This window comes from Trichosurus vulpecula, chromosome 6, assembly GCF_011100635.1.
Source record: "Trichosurus vulpecula isolate mTriVul1 chromosome 6, mTriVul1.pri, whole genome shotgun sequence".
NCBI lineage: Eukaryota > Metazoa > Chordata > Mammalia > Diprotodontia > Phalangeridae > Trichosurus > Trichosurus vulpecula.
Window position 1 is genome coordinate 184,431,635 of NC_050578.1, and position 27,807 is coordinate 184,459,441.

General features: G+C 36.7%; 1 protein-coding gene across 1 annotated transcript in view; it reads left to right on the forward strand.

The window, feature by feature from the left end:
• The window catches only part of SEPSECS (Sep (O-phosphoserine) tRNA:Sec (selenocysteine) tRNA synthase), an 84,935-nt gene that overhangs the window by 34,963 nt on the left and 22,165 nt on the right, over nt 1–27,807 (forward strand). The window contains exons 7-8 of the mRNA XM_036763026.1: nt 4,570–4,699; nt 4,815–4,906. Of these exons, the coding sequence (XP_036618921.1) occupies nt 4,570–4,699; nt 4,815–4,906 (222 nt within the window). The remainder of the gene's footprint in view (nt 1–4,569; nt 4,700–4,814; nt 4,907–27,807) is intronic.

Consider the following 27,807-nt stretch of genomic DNA (forward strand, 5'->3'; position numbering starts at 1 on the left):
ATAGGTTGTACATATACATTCATATTAAACTTATTTACACAATAGTCAAGTTGTAAAGAAGAACTATAACCAATGGGATGAATCACGAGAAAGAAGAAACAAAACCAAAAAAGATAGGAAAAAAAAAAAGAGCAAATATTTTCCCTCAATCTACATTTAGACTCTGTAATACTTTCTCTGGACGTGGATAGCTTTTTCCATCATGAGTCTTTTGGAGCTATCTTTGAACCTTATATTGCTGAGAAGAGCCAAGTCTATCAAAGTTAGTCCTCACAGATACCGTGTGTCTGTAATCACGTATAATGATCTCCTGGTTCTGCACCCCTCACTCAGCATCAGATCACGTAAGTCTTTCCAGGTCATGATGAAGTCCGTCTGCTCCTCATTTCTTATAGCACAATAGTATTCCATTACATTCATATGCCATAGGCTATAGCTTCTTTAGTGCTCTGTTTCTAATTCCATGTGGTTGTTTGGTTTTTGAGCTCAGAGTAGCTTTTATTCCCTGTATTCGGACTTGCAGGTCAACATGACCAACAAGATGGAAGACTAGACATTTTTTCTGATCCTCACAAACTTTCCAAACCTCTCCAAAACAGAAATCATAAATCAGAGACAAAGCAATTTCAACTCTCTCCATGGTCTAGGACAGTGGTATCAAACTCAAATAGAAACAAGGTCCATGAAACTGTACATAAGTATATCATTAGGCCTCATATTGACTTTGTTTTAAAATATAGTGATATCTATGTTTTATTGTAATTTTATTTATTTTGTTAAATATTTCCCAGTTACATTTTAATCTGATTTTACTTCCACTGCCTACCATGCTCTCAGCAGCAAGTCTGCACTAACCAACCCAGCCCATGGGCTCATGACAGAAGGCAACCCCACATCCCATCTTCCCTTCATTTCCAGTGCCTGGAGATCTGGGCTCTAAATTCCAAAAAAAATGTGCTGAGGTCATGATAGCCAGTACCATTATAGTAATGATGTGCTGCAACCTAGCTCTGCAAGAGAGCAGAACAGAGGGAACAGGGCAGTACATGTGTCTGGGCTTGTAATAGAGCTCCTCTCTATACTCTAATGCTTGCCTCTGCCCAGTGCCACAGAGATCCAAATTCCTAAAAATTCAAACAGCAGAAATTTTCCCAGGCTGATAGTAGTAGGGTGGCAGTGCCCTTTACTGTAGGGCTGGAGAACTGAGGACCAGAGGGAACAGAGCAGGACACTCTGTGTGAGGGGCTGTGTAGCACTCTCTGAGAGAGAGGCCAGCATTCAGCTAGGGCTAGATCTGTCCCCCAGAAAACCATTTGGAGAAGGCTGGTAAAACATGAATTGCCCAAAGTAGGAGGAGGCTGAGACACTTGGAGATCTAGCCCCCAGGGAATCTATCATCAGCGGGGGAAGGGAGTTCGAAATAAGGGAAAAAAGACTAAAAATACCAAAGATCTCATGAAGAAAAAAACTCAAAAGACCATGAGCATAAGTAGGTAAACCAATAAGAAAGATATAGTAACTGAAGGAAATATGGTTTCTAGATCTAGTAAATGAGTTCAGCATTTATGAATAAATACTATAAAACAAGGGGAAATGATTCAGCATCTGACTAGGCAGAGGACTGACTGTATTTTCTTTTCTTTTTTTTAATAGTTTATTTTTTCCTTAATTACATAAAAAACAAATTTTAACTTTTTTTTAGTTCCAAATTCTCTCCCTCTCTCTCCTTTCTCTCCTCCCTGAGACAGTAAGTAGTCTGATATAGGTTATACATGTGGAGTCATGCAAAACATATTTCCATATAGTCATTTTGTGGAAGAACACTTGAACCAAAAAGAGAGAGAGAGAGAGAGACAGAGACAGAGAGAGAAAAAAAAAGTTAAAAATAGTATGCTTTGGTGAAGATTCAGACTTCACCGGTTCCTTTTCTGGAGGTGGATAGCATTTTTCATCATGAGTTCTTTGAGATAATCTTGGGTCATTGTATTGCTGAGAATAGCTAAGTCATTCACAGTTCTTCATCATACAATATTGCTGTTCATCTGTGCGATGTTCTTCTGGTTCTGCTCATTTGAGTCTACATCAGTTCTTTTAAGTCTTTCCAGGTTTTTCTGAAACCATCCTGCTCTTCATTTCTTATAACTCAATAGTATTCCATTACAATCATGTACCACAACTTGTTCAGCCATTCCCCAATTGATGGGTATCCCCTCAATTTTCAGTTCTTCGCCATCACAAAAAGAGCTGATATATCCTTGTACCAATAGGTCCTCTTCCCTTTAACCCTATGTATTTTTAATAGAGCATGGAACCACAACACGTTCCTGAGTAATTTAAAAGAGAAATGAGCATTGTGAGAGCAGAATTTATGGCTTGTGCAGCTGGATTATTGGCAAAATACAAATAATTGGCAGAATAGAAAAATTTGAATTTGCAGTGGCTAGTAGTCTCAACAAAGAAACAAACGAAAGGACAATGGATTGATAATGCAAATATATAGACGTGAAGAACAGTCTAGAAGAAGAGAAGCAAAAAGGAATAATATTGAAAGAAAACATACTCTCCATACAAGCAAAGTATATTCCCTGTATTCTTCCGAAATGTTATAAAGAGCAGATATGGAGCTGTAGGTTTAAATATGGTTATAGTAGATATTTATTGGAACTGTTAATACAGATAGGAAAGTTGTGGATGCAAATAAAGAAAAAATCTGAGCAGGAATTGATGGTATCACATAAAAGATAAGGGCACTGAAACATTAAGGTTGTATAGCTAGGCATTAGGACTTAATTTCATATTTCCCATTTACAAGTTTTCTAGTTTACACTAGGACTTATTGCCATTTAAATTTGAAAATGTTTATTAGCAATAGAATTAAATAATTTTAAAATAATTATGTGATAGGGAATTATACAGAGAAGTATTACTTTTAGGATTCATAAAACAGAACCAATCTCAATTCCTTTGATCTTAGGGATTAAGTTTTGTTTTGTTTTGTTTTGCATTAGTCATAGTTAAAGCAAAACTTGGTGTTTAAAGTACTCATGTAAAACAGGAATCCCAGTTCACCAGGAGCTTCAAGCAGTTGTTGTCCAGATGGATAATTGTGGACCTTCTTTGGAATCTGCGTGGTCATCCTGAATCTTATAGACAGTTGTCAGAACTGTTTTCTTTAGGCTTAGAAAATACTATTGGTACTTACTATTAAATCTTGGATGTGTGCTTTGGGAGACCAGTGACTCTGATGTTTGTAGGGAGTAATTAAAGTTTGTAAGTTTCTATTGCACTGTGCTTTTTACTTGAACTGAGATAAATGTTGAAGTATATTGGAGTATTAGTTGCTGTTAAGATTCATTTGGGACAGCTAGGTGGTGCAGTGGATAGTCCCTGAAGTCAGGAGGACCTGAGTTCAAATCTAGCCTCAGATGCTTAGTAGCTGTGTGACCCTGGGTAAGTCACTTAGCCCTGATTGCCTCTTCCCCACAAATTCATTCTAAATAACAGAGAGATGGAAGTGATAAAAAGTAAATGTGTGCCCATAAGACTTAGAGCTAAGTTCCATTGATTTTTAACCACTGATAATAGCTTAAGTTTCCATATATGTTCTGCATTTTTTTTTACGTAGACCCTACAGGCCCCATGCTTTCTCCTCGGTGTTTATTTCTGAGATCTTTCCCCTTGGGGTGCTTATCTCCTTTTCTCTGTTTTTCAAGGTAGAATGGGAAAGCATGACTCTTCTACTCAAGGTACTATTCTGTTATATATGCCATGTGCATTACTTATGCCATTGCTTCTTTATGTTAGTTTATGATATTTCACCTACATGGAATACTCTCTTGGTTATACTTTCTGCCAGTCCAAATCTTAGACTTCTTTGAACCACAGTTCAATTCCTACTTGCATCTTTTGTTATCCAGTTGGACATCTGTTAATAGCATTTAAGGCTCTTCTCAATCTGGCTCCATACTACCTTTCCAAGTTTATTTCTCATTGTTTTCAATCATGTACTCTACCTTCTAGCAAAACTGGCCTACTCTGCAACTCCCCAAATTTGACATGCCATCTCTTGTCTTGGGACAGGCTGACATGATGCCAGAAATGGACTTGCTTGCTAAACTAGACTGAAGGATCTTCGAGGAAAGGAATCTTTTATTCTTTTTGTATTGCCACAATTCAAGGAAAAATGGTGTTAAATGTTATCTGTTGACTTGGTGGATAGTAAACTTTTGTTGAGTGGATAAAAACATAAATGATTCTATACTGTGACAGATTTATAGGTATTAATTAACATTTATTTTCCATAAATGGCTTAAAATACTAATACTGAAATATGTATTTCCATACTGTTTTACTTCTTTAAAAGTTAAAATTGGTTTATTAAGAAAAAGACTAATATTTAATTCTGCTAATTAGCAGAATTAAGCTTGTAAGAAAACAGTATTTTTATTTAACTTCATTTAATTTACACTTATTTTGATAATATTCCTTGGCATTTCTTTACTCCAGTTATTGTACATCTGATGGTAGCCTAGCAATAAATACCTAATATTTCATGTCATTTGATTTTAGGGTGCTCGAGTAGGTAGAATAGATGCCTTCATTCAGAGCTTGGACAAAAATTTTATGGTTCCAGTAGGTGGTGCTATCATTGCTGGCTTCAGTGCTTCCTTCATTCAAGAAATCAGCAAGATGTATCCAGGTAAATTAGCTAATTATCCTTCAGCAGAAGTTGCATTTATTTTGCCTCCTGTGATAACTTTTCTATCCCAGAGCACTGTCTTTTTATGAGAGTAATCTGTCCTTTATTATTTCAGGAAGAGCCTCAGCTTCCCCATCTTTAGATATTGTTATTACCTTACTATCACTGGGATCAAATGGCTATAAGAAGCTTTTAAAAGAAAGAAAGGTAAATGTGTTTTTAATTGTAAATATATTGCATATTGCAACACCACTTGTTGGCATGTATGACTTGTCTAGGAGGAGCTGGGAGTGCTGATTTGGACTAGTATCAGTGTTCTAGGGGACCTTCTCTGATCTGGACACAGGGAAAGTGCATATTAGTACCAAGGGTATGTGGGTCATTTCCAAAAAAACAACTACTGCAATTTCTGATTAGCTTAATTACAGTTCCAATACCACTTAAAAGTAGAGACTCTTAAATATCAAGAAGATGCTAAAGAATCTTTATTTATATTTTTGTGCTAAGACTGGAAAGCTATTGATGTCTTGAGGAGTCAGCCAGGAGGGAAGGTGGTAGAGAAGGGATTTGACACTTGCCCTTACTCCACAAATCAAAGTTGGTCTCATTATTGGTATGGAAAAGCAAGAAACCCTTAAAATTTTTTCTTTATCTTTGTTTCTGAAAACGTATTTAATAATAAATCCAAGAGGGTCGGTATACATTTGTGGTGGGTCAGATGAGTAACAGTTTTGGGAGTGTAATCTAGTATAAGATTAAGTAGTATATCACCTGTCTGACAAATCTTTCAGAAACTGGTTGTAAAGGTAGCTGCCTAAACAAATAGTTTCCGTTCATTGTAACTTCTCAGCCTGTCATCCCATGCATATGACGGATACTCAGTAACCTAAGTGTTAAGTTCGGTGTTTAACTCTACCTGGTCTTCTCTGCCTCCACCCAATTTTTAGAGTCAACCCATGGAAGAACAATTATTTTATCATAACAATACTTAAATATTTCTTAAGACATATAGGATTAAAAGTGAAGTGCCTTGGCAGTAAATTCCAATAATAGTCTAAATTATTTTGTGTACTGGAATGTATTTGCTTTTGGTATTCCTTAAAGTAAACAGATTCATTAGAGTTTGTAAATATTATTGTATTTGCCCTACAATAGCAACCGAACATAAAGAATTGAACTAGGGCAAGGAACAATTTTTTTTCATATTTTACTTAAAAATTTACCTATAAAATACTGTACAATTTCCTGTTTGTTTAAGATATTAAGTTTTCTTGGCCACATTTCTAGAGCGCTCATACTTAAACCAGACCAAAATTAGGTGTTAAGTGATGGTTTGAGTATGAAGCTTTTACAGATTATGCTTGTAGTCCAAGAAGCTGATCCTAGAATTACCCTGTCACACTGGAGAGGCCCCCCCCCCTTTTTTTTCTGCGGCAGTATCCCAAAAGAGTGTGCTGTAATAATTAGCAACTAGTCAGATAATTGAAAAAGTTTTACCTAGTACAAGTGTGAAAAAAAGACACTAAACATTTTAGGTACAAGAAATTCAGACATAATGAAATAGGGGAAGGAGAAACATTAGCAACTAGCCAGATAACTGAAAAAGTTTTACCTAGTACAAGTGCAAAAAAAAGACACTAAATATTTTAGATACAGGCATTTCAGACATAATGAAATAGGGGAAGGAGAAACATTAGCAACTAGCCAGATAACTGAAAAAGTTTTACCTAGTACAAGTGCAAAAAAAAGACACTAAATATTTTAGATACAGGCATTTCAGACATAATGAAATAGGGGAAGGAAAAACTTGTTCATTTATATTACAGTCATCTGTGTCCATATTGAAAAAAGGACTCCAGCCCCAAAGATTGAAATTTAATTGTATTAGAGATAACTTTTTTCCCTAATGCCTTATAATTTTGAATGTTACTCATTTGGAAACTGAGAGTCTATATTTGCAAGTAAGCATTATAGAATTTTCAGCAATGCATTTGAATGCAGTTCAACATATGAAACTCCATTCCCTAACGACGTGTCTGAGGCAGTTGTCTACTTACTTCACCTTAACTGGTCCTCTAAACCACTGGTGTCAAACTCAAATAGAAACCTGGCCACTCCTCTCTACATAAGGATCCTAAAAAGTAATTTGGTTTTTTTTTTTTGTATTTTTGCTTGTTTTGTTAAATATTTCCCAGTTACATTCTGATTTAATTCTAGCTTTATTGAAGTGTTGTGTTTAATACCTCTACTCTAAATGTTTAGTAAGTACTTAATTAACTGAACCAACTTAGCCTTCAGGGCCAATTAAGGGAAGCAGGGATTTATACTCTTAGTCCTCACTGGTTTAGTTGGGGAAATAAGACATATACACAAAAAGATGATGAATAATTATGGTACGGTGAAAAGTGTACTTGACTGAGGCAAGAAACCATAGTTCCAATCTCGGTTCTATCATTAACTAGTTATATGACCTTGAACAAATAACTTTTCCTCTTTAGGTCTCAGTTTCTGTAAAGTGAAAGGGTTAAATAAGATGAAACCAAAGCCTTTATAGCCTGAATTCTGTGATTTTACTGCCACATGGCACACAATAAATACCAATTGAATGTTATCAGGAAGGAGTGATCACTATAGTGATTAGTGAATGCCTTACTGAGGCATTGCTATTAGAGCTAGTAGCATAAAAAGTTGGTTAGACATTAGGGAGGAAAAGAGAGGGGAAAGTCTTTCTAGGCAGAAGCAATGTCTTGGAAATAGGAATATGAAGGGTGTGTTCAAGACACTGTGAGCAGACCAGTTTGGTAAGAGTAGTTCTGTATAGAGGATAGTAGCAAGGAATGAATTTGGAGAAGTAGATTGCAGCCAGATTTCAGAGGATCTTAATGCAAAGTAACATGGTTTGGGCCATTATTCTTAAAGCTAGCTGGAAGTTATTGAAGGCTTTTGAACAGGGGAGTGATAAGCAGCGTTTTAGAAGGATCAACCACTTAAAGTGTCACTCTGATTCTTCATGGGATGGAATGAACCTTGGCTTCTTGAAAGCTCTGCCAGCACAGTACAAACTCTGGTCTCACCTACCAAATGAAAAAGCTTTGAGTATGGTCCTGTCAGTGGACTATAGCCTAATTAGCTGTGATGAGTACTCAACACTGAAAGGCTGATTTTTTTTTTTTTTTGGTGACAGTAACTCATGAAATTATCTAATCCACCAAGGCATAGATGAAATTTCATTCTATATTAGTGGAAGAAATAATCATATCATTGATGTCACTTTGGATATCTTTTGAGGTATTGAAGAATGCAGTGGCAATATATGTGCTGGGATGGAGTGGGAGAGAAGTTGGAAGTGTTAAGAATGGTTCTGACTACTGAACAAGTATATCACATCAGAGATTTCCTTTGAGTATGGGTTAGACTAGATGACCTGAAGTCTCTTGGAGCTCTAACAATGCTGTTGTGAGACTTACCCCAAAAAAACTCATCTCTGAGCAAGAATCTTGTTTGAAAAGTCATTGTGTTTCTATTGTGTATGTGTCATTGTACTTCAGATATGGTGGTGGCTATAGAAAACAATCTTTGTCTTAAAGGAGCAGCAGTCTTATTTGTGGAGAGAAAAACACCAGAAACAACCCGCAGACAATGATAAAGCAACATTTATAAGGGTATGATGATGTAGTTAGTTCTTGGGGATTACAAGAATCAAGATGGAAGGTTTTATTTATTAATACCCTTTGGGAATAAAAGTATAAAAATTAGCACAATTCATTATTTTGCTTATTGGTATTCCCCATTTAGGAATATTAGCTTGCACTGATCAGCCTGAGATTTAGTCTGACATAGCTATCAGAAACTGCAAAGGAATACCTCATTTTGGGACTAGGAAGAAAATACAAGGTTGCGAAGAGCTGAGTGTTTGTATTTTAGGTTGCCCCATTTAATTAGAGTAACGTTGGCTTTTCCTATGTACTTATGGAAGAAAAATGGTAGTCTTTTATGGGTTGATTGACATGACTTCTGGTGGGCTTTGCTAAATTTCATGTGTACTTTCACAATTTGTGTTTTGATGAGAATTTAGATATTTTGTAACCTTGGTTATACGGACTTATTAAAGATTTTTGGGGGTTAAATTTATTTCTTTATAGTGATGACTATCTTTCTGTTCATTTTTCTCTTCAGTTTTGATTAACTCATTTCCAACTTAGTAAAAGAAGTATAATACATAGAGTATTCCTAGCATGGTGACTTTTCTCTAAAGTTTTAAATAATTAGTTTTTAATTGCAAAACATACTTGGTAAAATAGAAGCACATGTATGTTATAGCAAAGAACTTAGTGCATAGACATAGTGATATTTTATACTCAGATGGTATTATTTGTTTCTTTTATACCTCCTATTGAAATTAAAGCGACAACAGTTACTGGATTTTACTTAATCATTCATTAACTCTAACAAATTAACAAAAGCCTTTAGTAATTTCACTGCCATACTCCCCCATACCCCCAAAACCACAAAACTCTTCCCTCTCATTAACTATTTAAGATACAGTTTAGTTTTTACATTCTGCAAAAGAAGCCAGTTGGTGTTTGTTTATGGTACATATTTTATTTAGAAATACACACAAAAATTAATTCTATAGCAAATAAAGCATATTAGCAAATACAATGATTTCTTGCTTTACAGAATAGAAATGTACCGTTAATCATAATTTGGTACCAGCCTACCTTTCCAAACTGACCACTCCTTTTCAAAATCCTGCATTTTAGCCAAGCTGGTCTACTTGGGACTTTTCTTTTCCCATTTCTATGTCTATTGTGTGGTCTATTCTTCATAGAACATGAGCAATGCATTTTCCTCTTTCTTCCTTTTAGACACTGCCTCCCAGCTTCCTTCAAGATCAGCTCATATGCTATGTCCAACTTGAAGTATTTCTTGATCCCTAAGTTGCTAGTGCCTTCCATGCTAAAGTTTGTGTTTGCTCTGTATGTATTTTACATTTACTTCTTTGTTTCTCTATGGTATCCTGAAAGCAGGGACTATTTAATTTTTGCATTTTGTAATTTTGTATTTTTTTATCTACAGTATCTAGCATGGTCCCTGGAACAAAGTAGATAGGCATTTAATAAATGCTTTTTGAATCATGATTAACTACAAAGCAGATTCTATTTTGCTACTATATTCCATTCTTAAAATTTATATTCCGTTAAAATTGTTTTTTTTATTTAAAAAAATTTCCTGCAATTACACATGAAGGCAATTTTTAACATTCATTTTTAAAAATTTTGAGTTCCAAATTCTTCCTTCCCTTTCTTCTTCCCTCCCACCTCATTGACAAGGTAAGAAATTTTAACATAGGTTATATATGTTCAGTCATACAAAACATTTCCATATTAGTCATCTTATGAAAGAAGACATAGACAAAAAAAAACCCAAGAAAAAGAAAGTAAAAAAAAAAAATTGAAAAAACAGATGAAAAGAAACCCAAGAAAAAGAAAGTTAAAAAAAATTTGCTTTGATCTGCATTCAGACTCCCATCAGTTATTTCTCTGGAGGTAGATAGCATTTTTCTTCTTAAGTCCTTCAAAGTTGTCTTGGATGATTGTATTGCTGAGAATAGCAGAGTCATTCACAGTTGTTCATCATGCAGTATTGCTGTTACTGGATATACTGTTTTCTTGGTTCTGCTCACTTCACTTTGCCATCAGTTCATGTAAGCCTCTCCAGGTTTTTCTGAAAAACATCCTGCTCTTCATTTTTTTTAAATTTTTTTTTATAATTTAAATTTTTTATTTTTAGTTTGCAACACTCAATTCCACATAATTTTGAGTTCCAGATTTTCTTCCCCCCCTCCTACCCCCTCCCCAAGATGGCATGGAATTCGATATATATTCTACATATAACTTTGCATTGAACTTATTTACGCAATAGTCAAGTTGTAAAGAAGAATTATGACCAATGGAATGAATCATGAGAAAGATGAAACAAAACCAAAAAAAAAAACCCCAAAAACAAAAGAGGAAAAAAAAAGAGCACACAGTGTGCCTCAATCTGCATTCAGACTCCATAGTTATTTCTCTGGATGTAGGTAGCTCTCTCCATCATTAGTCCTTTGGAGTTGTCTTTGTACCTTGTATTGCTGAGAAGAGCAAAGTCTATCAGGGTTAGTCATCACAGAATCCATATATCTGGGGTTGTGTGTAATCTTCTCCTGGTTCTGCTCCACTCACTCAGCATTATATTGTGTAGTTTTTTTTCAGGTTGTTACGAAGTCCATATCATCCCCATTTCTTATAGCACAATAGTATTCCATTACCTTCATATACCACAGCTTGTTCAGCCATTCCCCAATTGATGGGCATCCCCTTGATTTCTAATTCTTTGCTACTACAAAAGAGCTGCTATAAATATTTTTGTACATATTAGTCCTTTCCCCACTTGTGTGATCTCTTTGGGATACAACCATAGAAGTGGTATTTCTGGCTCAAAGGGTATACCTATTTTTAAAGCCCTTTGGGCATAGTTCCAAATTGCTCTCCAGAATGGCTGGATCAGTTCACAACTCCACCAGCAATGTAACAGTGTTCTAATTTTCCCACATCCTCTCCAAAATCATTTTTCTATTTTGTCATTTTAGCCAATCTGACAGGAGTGATGTGGTACCTAAGAGTTGTTTTTATTTGCATTTCTCTAATCAGTAGTGATTTTGAGCATTTTTTCATATGCCTATAGATATCTTTAATTTCTTCCTCTGAAAACTGCTTGTTCATATCCTTTGCCAATTTTTCAATTGGGGAATGACTTGTGTTCCTATAAATTTGGCTCAGTTCCCTGTGTGTTTTGGAGATGAGGCCTTTATCAGAGAAACTAGTTGTAAATATTTTCTCCCAATTTTCTGCTTCCTTCCTAATCTTTGTTGCCTTGGCTTTTTTATACAAAACCATTTCAATTTAACATAATCAGAATTATCCATTTTGCATTTTGTAATGCTCTCCATCTCTTGTGTCATGAATTCTTTTCTTTTCCATAAATCTGATAGGTAAACTATTCCTTGCTCTCCCAAATTGCTTATAGTATCAGCCTTTATTCCTAAATCATGAACCCATTTTGACTTTATTTTGGTATATGGTGTAAGATATTGATCTATGCCCAGTTTCTGCCCTACCATTTTCTAGTGTCCCCAGCAGTTTTTGTGAAATAGTGAATTCTTGGGCCAGAAGCTGGATTCTTTGGGTTTATCAAAGAGTAGATTGCTATAGTTGTTGACTTCCCCATCTTGTGTACCTATCCTATTCCACTGATACACGACTGTTTCTTCATCAGTACCAGGTAGTTTTGATGACTGCTGCTTTATAGTACAGTTTAACATCTGGTATGGCTAGGCCACCTTCCCTAGCATTTCTTTTCATTAATACCCTAGATATTCTACACCTCTTGTTCTTCCTGATGAATTTTGTTATTATTTTTTCCAGCTCTATGAAATGATTTTTTTGGTAGTTCAATTGGTATGGCACTGAATAAATAAATTAATTTAGGTAAAATTGTCATTTTTATTATATTAGCTTCGCCTAACCATGAGCAACTGATATTTTTCCATTTATTTAGATCTGACTTTATTCGCGTGAAATTATGTTTATGTCGGCCCTGGGTTTGTCTTGGCAGATAGACTCCCAAGTATTTTATAGTGTGTACAGTAACTTTGAATGGAATTTCTCTTTCTGTCTTTTGCTGTTGGGCTTTGTTAGTAATATATAGGAATGCTGAGGATTTATGTGGGTTTATTTCATATCCTGCAACTTTGCTAAAGTTGTTTGTTATTTCTAGTAGTTTTTTACTTGATTCTCTAGGATTCTCTAAGTAAATCATCATATCATCTGCAAAAAGTGATGATTTAGTTTCTTCTTTGCCTATTCTAATTCCTTCAATTTCCTTTTCTTCTCTTATTGCTACAGCTAACATTTCTAGTTCCAAAATGAGTAGTAGGGGTGATAATGGACATCCTTGTTTCACCCCTGATCTTATTGGGAATGCATCTAGCTTATCCCCTTTACAAATAATGCTTGTTGATGGTTTTAGGTAGATGCTATTTATAATTTTAAGGAAGGCTCCATTTATTCCTATGCTTTCTAGTGTTTTTAATAGGAATGGGTGGTGTATTTTGTCAAAGGCTTTTTCTGCATCTATTGAAATGATCCTATAGTTTCTGCTAGTTTTGTTATTGATATGATCAATTATGATGATAGTTTTCCTAATATTGAACCAGCCTTGCATTCCTGGAATAAATCCTACCTGGTCATAGTGTATTATTCTCGTGATAAGTGTCTTTTTGCTAATATTTTATTTAAAATTTTTGCACCAATATTCATTAGGGAAATTGGTCTATAATTTTCTTTCTCTGTTTTGACTCTTCCTGGTTTAGGTATTAGTACTATATTTGTGTCATAAAAAGAATTTGGTAGGACTCCTTCTTCACCTGTTTTCCCAAATAATCTATAAAGTATAGGAATTAATTGTTCTTTAAATATTTGATAAAATTCACATGTAAAACCATCTGGCCCTGGAGATTTTTTCCTAGGGAGTTCATTTGGCTTGCTCAATTTCTTTTTCTGAGATGGGGTTATTTAGGAATTTTACTTCCTCTTCTGTTAACCTGGGCAATTTATATTTTTTGTAGCTATTCATCCATATCCCTAAGGTGGTAAAATTTATGGCCATACATTTGGGCAAAATAATTCCTGATTATTGTTTTGATTTCCTCTTCATTGGAGGTGAATTCACCCTTTTCATTTTTGATACTGATAATTTGATTTTCTTCTTTCTTTTTTTAATCAAATTGACCAAAGGTTTATCAGTTTTATTGGTTTTTTCAAAAAACCAGCTCTTGGTTTTATATATTTATTTATTAATTCAGTAGTTTTCTTGATTTCAATTTTATTAATCTCTCCTTTGATTTTCTGTATTTCTAATTTGGCATTTAATTGGAGATTTTCAATTTGTTCTTTTTCTAGCTTTTTTTCAGTTGCATGCCCAATTCATCGATCTCCTTTTTCTCTATTTTATTCATGTAAGTATTTAGCGATATAAAACTTCCCCTCAGAACTGTTTTTGCTGCATCCCATAAGTTTTGGTATGTTGTCTCATTATTGTCATTCTCTTTAATGAAGTTATTAGTTATTTCTGTGATTTGTTCTTTGGCCCACTCATTCTTTAGAGTTAGATTATTTAGTTTCCAATTAACTTTTAGCTTGTTTTTCCATGGTTCTTTATTACAAATAATTTTTATTGCAACATGATCTGAAAAGGATGCTTTGACTACTTCTGCCTTTCTGCACTCGATTGTGAAGTTTTTATGCCCTAGTACATGGTCAGTTTTTGAGTATGTGCTATGTACCAGTGACAAAAAGTATATTCCTTTTTATCCCTGTTCAGTTTTTTCGAGAGGTCTATCATGTCTGCCTTTTCTAAAATTCTGTTCACCTCCTTAACTTCTTTCTTGCTTATTTTTAGGTTAGATTTATCAAGTTCAGAGAGGGGGAGGTTGAGGTCTCCCATTATTATAGTGTTCTTGTCTATTGCTTCCTGTAACTCCCTTAACCTGTCCTCTAAGAATTTGCATGCCATACCACTTAGTGCATATATGTTAAACAATGATATTGCTTCATTGTTTATGGTGCCTTTTAGCCGGATGTAGTGTCCTTCTTTATCTCTTTTAATTAGATCTATCTTTGCTTTTGCTTTGTCTGAGATTAGGATTTGCTACACCTGCTTTTTTTTTAGTTTAGCTGAAGCACAATATATTCTACTCCAACCTTTTACTTTTACCCTGTGTGTATCCCCTTGTTTCAAATGTGTTTCTTGTAAACAACATATTGTAGGATTATAGTTTTTAATCCATTCTGCTATCTGCTTCCGTTTCATGGGAGAGTTCATACCATTCACATTCACAGTTATGATTACTATCTGTGTCTTTTTCTCCATCCTATTTCCCCCCGTTTATGCTTTTATTTCTCCCTTTCCCCTTGTACTCCTCAACAAAGTTTTGCTTTTGACTACTGCCTTCCTCAGTTTACTCTCCCTTATTTTACCGTTTTCCACTTGCTACTTCTTCCCTCCCTTTTGACCACCCCCCTCCCTTTTTTTTGCCTTTTTCCCTCCTGCCTGTAGGACAAGTTAGATTTCTATACTTGTCAGGGTATGTTATTCCTTTCTTGAACCAAATCCGATGAGAGTAAAGCTCAAATACTGCTCCCTTCCTTCTTTCCCTCTACTACAATAAGTTTTTGTGATTCTTCATGTGATGTAATTTGCCCTTTTCTACTATATCCTTACCTCTTATCCCAGAACCATCCCTTTATATCTTTTAATTATATATTTTTTTATCATTATATTGATTATTTTATACTGATATCCACAGTCTATGAGTATCCTTTTCAATTGTCATAATGAGTATACCATTCTCAAGATTGACATATGTGTGTGTGTGTGTGTGTGTGTGTGTGTGTGTGTGTGTATATATATATCATATATAAAATAAAATAATCCTATATAAGGATGTAATGAATTAGCCTTATTGATTAACTAGGTTTTTCCCCCCCCATTTACCTTTTTATGTCTCTCTTGGGTTTTGTATTTGGAGATCAAATTTTCTGTTGAGCTCTGGCCTTTTCATCAGGAAGGTCTGAGATTCCCTTATTTCATTGAAGGTCCATCTCCTTGCCTGGAAAATTATGCTCACTTTTGCTGGATAGTTGATCCTTGGTTGTAGTCCAAGCTCCTTTGCCTTTTGGAGTGTTGTATTCCAATTTCTCCTGTCATTTAATGTAGAAGCTGAAAGATCCTGTGTGATCCTGAGTGTAGTTCCATGATATTTGAATTGTTTGTTTCTAGCTGCTTGCCAGATTTTCTCCTTGACCTGGTAGTTCTGGAATTTGGCTATACTATTTCTTGGAGTTTTCAATTTGGGATCTTTTTCAGGGGATGATTGGTGGATTCTTTCGATGACAATTTTACCCTCTGGTTCTAGGACCTCTGGGCAAATTTCCTTAAGGATTTCATGGAAGATACTGTCCAGGCTCTTTTTTTCATCATAGCTTTCAGGTAGACTAATAATTCCTAGATTATCTCTCCTGGATCTATTTTCCAGGTCAGTTGTTTTTCCAATCAGATATTTCACGTTTTCTTCTATTTTTTCATTTTTTAGATTTTGTTTGACTGATTCTTGATGTCTCATAGAGTCATTAACTTCTGCTTACCCAATTCTAATTTTGAATGTTTTGTTTTCTTCCTTTATATTCTCTATCTCCTTTTCCATTTGGTTGATTTTACTTTTCAATGAGACATTTTTTCCAATTATATTCTGATTTTCCTTAACCAATTCCCTGATTTTACCTTTTAAAGATTTGTTTTCCTCATTGATTTTTTTTTCATTTTTTCTTTTGCCTCCCTAATTTGGTTTTTAAAGTCCTCCTTGAGTTCTTCCAGGAATGGTTTTTGGTCTGGAGACCAGTTCACTTTCCCTTTTGAGGTTTCAGATGTGGGTGTAGTGTCCATGCTATCCTCTTCTGAACTGGTATTTTGATCTTTCCTGTCTCCATAATATGAATCAATCGTCTTTGAAGTCTTCTTGCTATTCTTTTTCATGGTGTTTTCTTTTTTCCTCCTGGTTTCTGAAATGGATCTCTGCTTCTGGGGCTCAGGGGGCTCTGTCTCAAGTTTCTTGTGTTGGGATCTAGCTTTATATGCTATGGCCTCTGGTTTCGTGAGATGTGGGGGAGGAGTGGCCTGGCTGCTGGGAGTCTCTTCTTCCCCAGGACTGTTCTACAGCATGGGTGGTCTCAGCACATGTCTGTGTTGGCGTCTGCCACTTCCCCTGGCTGTGCAAAGCCACGTCTGGGTTCCTGGCAGTGACGTTAGTTAGCTCCACCCCCTGGGGTTCAGTTACTGTCCTTGTTCTGATGAGGTGAGGGCTGCTGGGACACCTCTCTTCCTGCACTAATCTCCTTCTGCCACCACAGGAAGGGCACTCTCCCCGACTTGGCTCACTACTGAAGCTTCTCTTCTGATTCCTCCGTTTCTCCTGAGGTTTTATTTTCTGGGTTTATTTAAGGTAGGGATAAAAGCCTTTTTACCTGCACATCATGGCTCCTGGAAGTTCAAGAAGGCGAGTTTCAAACCTTTAGATTGTGGGTTGGAGGCCTCTGGCCTAGCTGCTCCTGTGGCCTCAGGCTCTGCCCTCCAATAGATTCCTGTCCTGGTCTCACTGCCATCCTGGTCTCTTCATTTCTTAAACACAGTTATATTCCATCACAATCATATACCACATCTTGTTCAGCCTTTTTTTTTCCCAAATCATTATTCATTTATTTATTTAATATCTTTAGTTTTCAGCATTTATTTTTACAAGAGTTTGAATTACAAATTTTCTCCCCATTTCTACCTTCCACCCCCACTCCAAGATGGCATATATTCTGATTGCCCCACTCCCCAGTTAACCCTCCCTTTTGGTACCCCACTCCCCCCCATCCCCTTTTCCCTTACTTTCTTGTAGGGCAAGATAGATTTTTATGCCCCATTGCCTGTATATCTTACTTCCTAGTTGCATGCAAAAACTTTATTTTGAACATCTGCTTTTAAAACTTTGAGTTCCAAATTCTCTCCCCTATTCCCTCCCCACCCACCCTCCCTAAGAAGGTAAGCAATTCAACATAGGCCACATGTGTATCATTATGCAAAACACTTCCACAATACTCATGTTGTGAAAGACTAACTATATTTTGCTCCTTCCTATCCTATCCCCCTTTATCCAATTTTCTCCCTTGATCCTGTCCCTTTTCAAAAGTGTTTGCTTTTGATTACCTCCTCCCCCATCTGTTCTTCCTTCTATTGTCCCCCCTTTTTTGTCTCCTTCCTTCTTCTTTCCTGTGGGGTAAGATACCCAATTGAGTGTTCATGTTATTCCCTCCCCAAGTCAAATCCGATGAGAGCAAGATTGACTCATTCCCCCTCACCTGCCCCCTCTTCCCCCACAACAGAACAGCTTTTTCTTGCCACTTTTATGTGCGATAATTTACCCCATTCTATCTCTCCCTTTCTCCCTCTCTCAATATATTCCTCTCTCATCCCTTAATTTGATTTTATTTTTTTTAGATATCATCGCTTCATTTTCAACTCACCCTGTGCCCTCTGTGTGTGTGTGTGTGTATACATATATATATATATATGAATATTCCCTTCAACTACCCTAATACTGAGGTCTAATGAATTATACACATCATCTTTCCAAGTAGCAATGTAAACAAAACAGTTCAACTTTAGTAAGTCCCTTGTGATTTCTCTTTTTTGATTTCCTTTTAATGCTTCCCTTGATTCTTGTGTATGAAAGTCAAATTTTCTATTCAGTTCTGGTCTTTTCACTGAGAAAGCTTGAAAGTCTTCTATTTTATTGAAAGTCCATATTTTGCCTTGGAGCATGAAACTCAGTTTTGCTGGGTAGGTGATTCTTAGTTTTAATCCTTGCTCCATTGACCTCTGGAATATCATATTCCAAGCCCTTCAGTCCCTTAATGTAGAAGCTGCTAGATCTTCTGTTATTCTGATTGTGTTTCCACAATACTCACATTGTTTCTTTCTGGCTCCTTGAAGTATTTTCTCCTTGACCTGGGAGCTCTGGAATTTGGCAACAATATTCCTAGGAGTTTTCTTTTTGGGATCTTTTTGAGGAGGTGATCTGTGGATTCTTTCAATTTCTATTTTATCCTCTGGCTCTAGAATATTAGGGCAGTTCTCCTTGATAATTTCTTGAAAGATGATATCTAGGCTCTTTTTTTGATCGTGACTTTCAGGTAGTCCAATAATTTTCATTTATTTATTTATTTATTTTTTAAATGCAATTTATTTATTTAACATATTTGGTTTTCAGCATTGATTTTCACAACATTTTGAATTACAAATTTTCTCCCCATTTCTACCCTCCCCCCCACTCCAAGATGGCTTATATTCTGGTTGCCCTGTTCCCCAGTCAGCCCTCCCCTCTATCACCCCCCTCCCCTCTCATCCCCTTTTCCCTTCCTTTCTTGTAGGGCAAGATAAATTTCTACGCCCCATTGCCTGTGTATCTTATTTTTTAGTTGCATACAAAAACTTTTTTTGTTTTTGAACATCTGATTTTAAAACTTTGAGTTCCAAATTCTCTTCCCTCTTCCCTTCCCACCCACCCTCCCTAAGAAGTTGAGCAATTCAACCTAGGCCACACATGTATTATTATGTATAACCCTTCCACAATACTCATGTTGTGAAAGGCTAACTACATTTTGCTCCTTCCCAACCCATCCCGCTTTATTGAATTTTCTCCTTGACCCTGTCCCCTTTCCAAAGTGTTTGTTTTGATTACCTCCACCCCCATCTGCCCTCCCCTGCATCATCCCCCCACCTTTTATTTTTTTTTTATCTTCCTCCCTCTTCTTTCCTGTGGGGTAAGATACCCAACTGAGTATGTATGGTATTCCCCCTCAGGCCACATCTGATGAGAGCAAGGTTCACTCATTCCCCCCTCACCTGCCCTCTCCCCTCCTCCCATAGAACTGCTTCCTCTTGCCACCTTTATGCGAGATAATCCACCCCATTCTATCTCTCCCTATCTCCCTCTCTCAGTATGTTACTCTCTCATCACTTAATTTCATTTTATTTCTTTTAGATATCTTCCCTTCATCTTCAACTCACCCTGTGTCTGCTCTCTCTCTTTTACATATACATATATATATATACATATATACATAAAAACACATATATACATATATATATATACATATACATACACATACATACATATACACATAGATATATACATAACAACACATTCACTTATATATATAAACATATATATATATTAACACATATATATATATATATATATATTTATACACACACACACACACACACACACATGCATATTCCCTTCAACTACCCTGATACTGAGGTCTCATGAATCATACTCATCATCTTTCCATGTAGGAATGTAAACAAAACAGTTCAACTTTAGTAAGTCCCTTGCAATTTCCGTTTCTTGATTACCTTTTCATGCTTCTCTTGATTCCTGTGTTTGAAAGTCAAATTTTCTATTCAGTTCTGGTCTTTTTTCACTGAGAAAGCTTGAAAGTCCTCTATTTTATTGAAACTCCATATTTTGCCTTGGAACATGATACTCAGTTTTGCTGGGTAGGTGATTCTAGGTTTTAATCCTAGCTCCATTGACCTCCGGAATATCGTATTCCAAGCCCTTCGATCTCTTAATGTAGAAGCTGCCAGATCTTGGGTTATTCTGATTGGGTTTCCACAATACTCAAATTGTTTCTTTCTGGCTGCTTGCAGTATTTTCTCCTTGATCTGGGAGCTCTGGAATTTGGCAACAATATTCCTAGGAGATTTCTTTTTGGGATCTATTTGAGGAGGCGATCGATGGATTCTTTCAATTTCTATTTTGCCCTGTGGCTCTAGAATATCAGGGCAGTTCTCCTTGATAATTTCCTGAAAGATGGTATCTAGGCTCTTTTTTTGATCATGGCTTTCAGGTAGTCCAATAATTTTTAAATTATCTCTCTTGGATCTATTTTCCAGGTCAGTGGTTTTTCCAAGGAGATATTCCACATTGTCTTCCATTTTTTCATTCCTTTGGTTCTATTTTATAATATCTTGATTTCTCATAAAGTCATTAGCTTCTACTTGCTCCAATCTAATTTTTAAGGTAGTATTTTCTTCAGTGGTCTTTTGGACCTCCTTTTCCATTTGGCTAATTCTGCTTTTCAAGGCATTCTTCTCCTCATTGGCTTTTTGGAGCTCTTTTGCCATTTGAGTTAGTCTATTTTTTAAGGTGTTATTTTCTTCAGTATTTTTTTGGGTCTCCTTTAGCAAGTCATTGACTTGTTATTCATGGTTTTCTCGCATTCTTCTCATTTCTCTTCCCAATTTTTCCTCTACTTCTCTAACTTGCTTTTCCAAATCCTTTTTGAGCTCTTCTATGGCCTGAGACCAGCTTTTGATATTGGCTCTTTGAATTTGTTGACTTCTTCTGGATGTATGTTTTGGTCTTCTTCGTCACCAAAGAAAGATTCCAAAGTCTGAGTCTGAATCTGAGAGTGATTTTGCTGCCTGGCCATGTTCCCAGCCAACTACTTGACCATTGAGTTTTTTGTCAGGGTACGACTCCTTGTAGAGTAGAGAGTACTTTGTTCCAAGCTTGAGGGGATGCACTGTTGTTTTCAGGGCTATTTCTATACAGCCAGCTCTGCCACACCAGCACTCCTCCTTCCCCAAGAACCACCAACCTGTACTGGACTCAGATCTTAAGCAGGCTCTGCACTCCAGCTCTGATCTGCCACTTAATTCCTCCCACCAGGTGGGCCTGGGGCCAGAAGCAACTGCAGCTGTAGTTCTGTAGCTGCACCACCCCTGCTGCCCCCGGTGTGGTGGCCGAACTGCTAACTCCTTTCACTCTGTCCGCCGCAGCTTTTCCCACTAACCTTCTCTGTTGTCTTTGGTGTTTGTGGGTTGAGAAGTCTGGTAACTGCCACAGCTCACTGATTCAGGGCGCTAGGGCCTGCTCTACCCGGCTCCCAGTCTGGTTCATCCGGGCACAGCCCATACTGGCTTCTGCTCTGCTCTGCTCACAGCTCTGTGGGATAGACCTTACCCAGCGACCATCCAGGCTGTCCTGGGCTGGAGCCCTGCTTCCCTCTGCTATTCCGTGGATTCTGCAGCTCTAGAATTTGTTCAGAGCCATTTTTATAGGTTTTTGGAGGGACCTGGCGGGCAGCTCAAGCAAGTCCCTGCTTTCCAGCCACCATCTTGGCTCCGTCCCTTTCCTTCAGCCTTTAGCCAATCGATGGGCATCCCCTCAAAATCCAATTCTTTGTCACCACAAAAAGAGCTGCTATAAATATTTTTGTACATATAGATCCTTTTCCTTTTTTGTTTTTTTTATCTCTTTGGAATACATACCTAGTAGTGGTGTTTTCTGGGTCTAAAGATATGTATGGTTTTATAGCACTTTGAGCATAGTTCCAAAATTCTCCCCAGAATGGTTCAATCAGTTCACGGTTCCACCAACAGTGCTTTAGTGTCTCAATTTTCCCACATCCCCTCAAGTGTTTGTCATTTTCCCCTTCTGTCATATTAACCAATCTGATAGGTGTGAGGTAGCACCTCAGAGCTATTTTAATTTGTATTTCTCCAATCAATAATGATTTAGAACATTTTTTCATATGATTGTAGATAGGTTTGATTTCTTCATCTGAAAACTGCTTATTTATATCCTTTGACCATTTGTCATTTGGGGAATAACTTGTATTCTTATAAATTTGACTCAGTTCTCTATTTGAGAAATGAGGCCTTTGTCACAGAAAGTTCTTATAAAATTTTTTTCCATTGTTAATAATTACTAATTGTGAATTTTCCTATTTTTCCTCTCTCTCTCTCTCTCCCTCTCTCTCTCTCCCCCTTCCTCCCCTCCTCTCCCCTCTCAAAAATGTTTTGCTTCTGACCACTGCCTCCCCCAGTTCACCCTTCCTTCTGTAAGCCCCTCTCCCTTCTCTTCTCTCTTCCTTTTCTGCTTCCCTGAAGGTAAAATAATAATATAGATTTCTATACCCAATTTCTGTGAGCCAATTCTTATGAGAGTAAAGTTCACGAATTGTCCACTGTCACTTCCATTGTAAAAGCTCTTTCATGCCTCTTTTTTGTGAGATAAATTACCCTATTCTTCTCCCTTCCCTCTTCTCCCAATGCATCTTCCTTTTTCATGCCTTAATTTTATGTTTTTAGATATCATCTCATCAAAGTTAACTCATACCCATGTTTTTTGTGAATGTGTACTTCATCTAACTGCCCCAATAGTGAGAAAGTATCATCTTCCCATGTAGGAATGTAAACAGCTTAACCTTATTGAATGCTTTATAATTTTTCTTTCCTATTTACCTTTTTGTGCTTCTCTTGAGTCTTGTATTTGAAAGTTATGTTTTCTATTCAGCTCTGGTCTTTTCATCAGAAATGCTTAAAAATCCTTAATTTCACTAATTGTACTTTTTTTTTCCTCTGAAGTATTACTCAGTTTTGCTGGGTAAGTGATTCTTGGTTATAATCCTAACTCCTTTGCTCTCCGGAATATTATATTCCAAGCCCTCTGATCTTTTACTGTAGAAGCTACTAATCTTGTTCTGATTGTGGCTCCATATATAAACTGGTTTTGGGGGTGGTTTTTTTTTGGCTGCTTTCAATATTTTTTCCTTCATCTAGGAGTTTGGTCATAATATTCCTGGGAGTTTTCATGTTGGGATCTCTTTCAGGAAGTGATTAGTGAAGTCTTTCAATTTCTGTTTTACCCTCTGATTCTAAGATTTCAGAGCAATTTTCCTTGATAATTTCTTGAAAGATAATGTCTAGGCTCTTTTTTTGATCATGGCTTTCAGATAGTCTAATAATTCTTAAATGATTTCTCCAGGATCTTTTTCCAAGTCAGTTGTTTATCCAATGAGATATTTCACATTTTCTCTTAGTTTTTCATTTTTTTACTTTGTTTCTTGAAGTCTCATGGAGTCATTAGCTTCCACTTGCCCATTCCTAATTTTTAAGGAATTATTTTCTTCAACGAGCTTTTGCACTTTCTTTTCAATTTGGTGAATTTAAGGAGTTCTTCTCTACAGTGGATTTTTTTTTTTTGCCTCTTTTTCTATTTGGCCTATTCTGTTTTTTAAGGTATTCTTTTCTTCAGTGTTTTTTGTGCCTCTTTTTATCAAGCTGTTCACTCTTTCTTGCATAATTTCTTTTTCAATTTTTCCTCTACCTCTCTTATTTAATTTTTTAAATCCTTTTTGAATACTCATGATGGAAAATTCTATCTCCATCCAGAGAAAGAACTGTGGAGTCTGAATGCATATTGAAGCACACTATTTTCTTTTTATCTTTTTTTTCTTTCTCATGGTTTTCCTCTTTTGTTCTGATTCTTCTTTCACCACATGACTTAATGTGGAAATATGTTTAATATGACATGTATGGCCTATATCAGATTGCATGCCCTCTTGGAGGAGGGAAATTAGAACTCAAAATCTTATAAAAGTGAATGTTGAAAACTGAAAATAAATAAATTTTAAAAAACCCAAACTCCTTTTTGAGCTCTTCCAGAAATTTTTTTTGGGGGGAGTTGGACCAATTCACAATTTTCTTTGAGCCTTTGGATGCAGCTGTTTGACTTTGTTGTCTTCTTCTGAGTTTATTTTTATCTTCCCTGTCACCATAGCAAGTTTCTATGCTCTCTTTTTTTGTTGTTGTTTGCTCATTTTTCAGCCTATTTCTTGACTTTTAACTTTATGTTAAAGCTGGACATTGCTTCTTGGATGGAGGGGCCACTGTCTTAAGCTTCGGATTTTTTATGCTTCTTTTTTCAAAGCTCATTCTGGGGGGCCTGGGGGTTTTCATTTCTTTCAAGGTAGTATGATCTAAGGAGAGGTATGGTCACTGTTCTCCTGGCCTGTTCTCTGATCTGTTAGTGACCACAAGCACTCTTCTCCACCTTGGAACTGTGACCAGAGCCCCTGTACCCCTTTGGTCATAAGCTCTAGTGTGCTAGTGCTCCTCCTCACCTGGAATCAAGTATGGGGAATGCGACAGAGTCTTGCAGAGGGTCTCTTGTAATCTACTTCTGGCCAGTTTTCCAACTCCCTTACTGTCTGTGGACAGAGAGTTCTGGAAACTGCTGACTCAGTTATCCCCAAGGCCTGCTGGTGGCTTGCTAGGACACAGCCTGCACTGGACTGTGCTGTCACCCCAGTGAGACAGACTTTTCCTGCCAAACTTCTAAGTTGTCTTGGACTGGAAAATTGTTTCACCCCATCCTTTTGTTGGTTCTGTCTTCTCTCCAGAATCCGTTTTGAGGCATTATTTTAAAGTTGTTTGGAGAGGAGTTTGGGAGAGTTCAGGCAAGTCCGTGCCTTTACTCTGCCCTCTTGACTCCGCTTCTAAGAAACTTACATTCTAATAAGTCAAAATGGTTATATTTTATGGGGAAATCTCCATATCAGTGGAACTGAAAATATTTGATGATGAATAAATTAAGGCTGTGGGTAACCAGCCATTATTTACCTATAGAAGCATATAACTGGAAATTGGGGTTCATATCTGTCAATTTATGTAGTACCCTTTTGATTCTGAAAGTTTAGGTGCTCTTGTGTTGGAATTTCCCTGTCATCCTTATAGACCATAAGAATTATCTCTATGTCTATAAACTATTTGACTCTGTTCTTGGAGCTTCGTGAGTTTTGCTCTCCTTTGGGCTAAGTAGTTGCACTAGTTTGTATCACATGCAATTATCAACAGTGGTGTTGCCATCTAATTGGTGAAATACTGATAATAGTAGCTCCACAAAGTCCTACTGCAATGCTTGACTATAATGAGTATAATCTGTGGAAGATTCTACAGTGTTGCAAATGCTATGAGTATGATCCCAATGATAGACTGATTCCATAGAGTCAGGGCCAACCCTGATAAAAATGGAGAGGCTTATCACTGTAGATGGGCAGGTAGGTGTTGAATTCTTAGGCCATATCAACCTCTGACTCAAAGAAATATCAAAAGTCCCTAGTCCTGTGTGACCCCTTCCTCTTCTGTGAGGGTAGTAGAATGTTGTAAAAGGGGGAAAGAAGACAAAGAATCGCATAGTTTTTAGACCATCTAAAATATTAACCTTAAGTGTTGATTTTCCAAATGCAAGATCTTTGTTCATTGCAATATCATCCTACTGGAAGAACTAAAACACAACAATAGCATTTTTTTTTTGTGATAACTTAGAGAACACCAAGAAGTTGCAGGATTGGTTAGGAAAGAGCCATGATGAGAAATGTCAATGAAATCTAGGGCAAAGAGCATTCAGAAGAAGGAAGTGGTCAGCAGTTTCAAATATTACAAAATGTTCAAGGATGAAGACTGGAAAAAGGCCTTTGGATTTGTCAGGATTTGTCAAGAGATTGTTGGTAATCTTGGAGGGAGAAGTTTAATTTGAGTGATGAGCCTGGAAACCAAATTGCCGTGTTTAAAACAAGCAGGCAATGAGGAATTAGAGACAATGAATTTTTTTTTCAGGAGTTTGGTTGTGAAAGGATGAATATAGGTTGATAGAGGGGATGGCAGGATCACATGAATGTTTTTTGAGTCTGAAGGAGATCTGGGCATGCTTGAAGGTAGTAGGGAAAGAGCCAGTTAATGGAAGATTAGGAAAGAAAAGGGGACGATTAAGGGGCAGCTCCTAGAGAAGCCTGAAGGGAATGGGACAAAGGGCACAGCTAGAGTGGCTGGCTTTGGCAAGTAGGACAATACCTTTCTGTACAACTCTAGAGCAAAGGAGAATTGGGGATGATGTTGAGAGGTTTTGAATTTAGAACTGAGGAGCATAAGCATATATCATGGTTATGATATATGGCTTCAGTTTTCTTTGTAAAGTGTGTGAGGTGTGGTCTTTTTCCTAGAGAGGTGGGAAAAGGAATGTAAATCCTAGTTTGAGAAGAGAAATGAATGTTTGGAAAAGCCACAGGGGAAGTGCAATAGGGTGTCAAGGGAAGGATAAAAGGATTATTGTGCAAAATTGAAAGCTTAATTGAGATTAGATAATACAGATTTGTTGTGGATTTAGTCAGTATGATTGTTCAGTTTTGTCCAGCAGTTGTTCTACCACCTGACTGCTCTTTCATCTTGTGACAAATTCAGTATACTTTCTACTATTACATAATTGTTAGACATCTTTTCAGGTATATGTGTCTTATCTCCCTACCTAGCTCTGTAAGGACTAAGAGCATGCCAGGAGAGAGGACGGGAGATGATGGAAGTAATTCTGGGTTCAGGCTTGGGATAAATTGCAGTAGAGCCAGTTAACTACAGGTCCGTATTTTGAAGGGACAAAAATGAAGCCAAAGAAGCAGTAATAGATTAGGAGAGAAGGGAGGGCCAGAGTAAGGAATTTTGAGAGGATGAAGAATAGTTTTGAGGTGAATGAGGCATAAGGAGAGAGAAAGACAAGAGATTGTGGTAAGAGAGGACAAGGGTAATAGTGAAATTAAGGATATGACTATCCCTCTGTGACTGATAAGGAGTGAAAGTATAGGTCATAGGGATTTGGGAGTATAGTATATTTAAGAGGTTCACCAAAATGTGTATTGAAATTGTTAGGTAGAAGAGAACTATTTGAGGTGTAGAGGAAGACTGAATCAGGTAGTGAACTCCTTGAGAAAGGCAGAAGAATGATTTGGGAAACTGGTAGATAATTACCTCCAGAATCTGGATGAAGCAAACCACCAAAAAGGAGAGGTTGTTGACTGATTGCAACAAGAAGAGGACCAGAAAGTTTTATTAAGAGGCCCCAGTGTGTAGGGGAGCACAAGAAAAACTATAACCATTAATGGAAAAGAGTAACTGACAATGGAACAAATTTGCTAAGATTTCTGTAGTGTTTTGTTTTGGTCATTATTGCATTTGGATTCCTAACACCACAGTCTCTGTGGTGCAATGCAAAGTAGAAATGGCCCATAGGAAGATAAAAGGAATTGGGGCTAGACCAGACTAAATATAAAATAAGAAAACCAATGCTCCAGTCCATTGGTGTCAAACAAAATAGAAACAGGCCAATAAACCATACATAAAGGATCCCTGGGGCCTTTGACTTAGAAAACCACAAATTAACATTATCTATGTTCTATAGTATTTTTATTTGTTTTGTTAAATATTTCCCAATTATATTTTAATCTGGGTTGGGCAGGACTGGGAAGTGTTGCTGGCCATATTGGGCTACATGTTTGACAACTCTGTTCCAGGCAACATAACCTTTGGAAACCTGAGGAAAAGCATGTACAAGAATCACAGGATGAGAAGGCATGAATGATGTACGATCTTCACCAATAGAAATATCTATATCAATAAGTGGAAATTATAATAGATGACTTTTTAATAATGGTTTAAAGTTTACAGAGGATTTAATCAGTTTAAAATCCTATATGTTTTGTTTATTTGAGAACAAGGCATATTTGTTAGAATTTTCAAAAGTAATGAAATACTTATTTTGGGATTATCTCTTTACAAGTAAA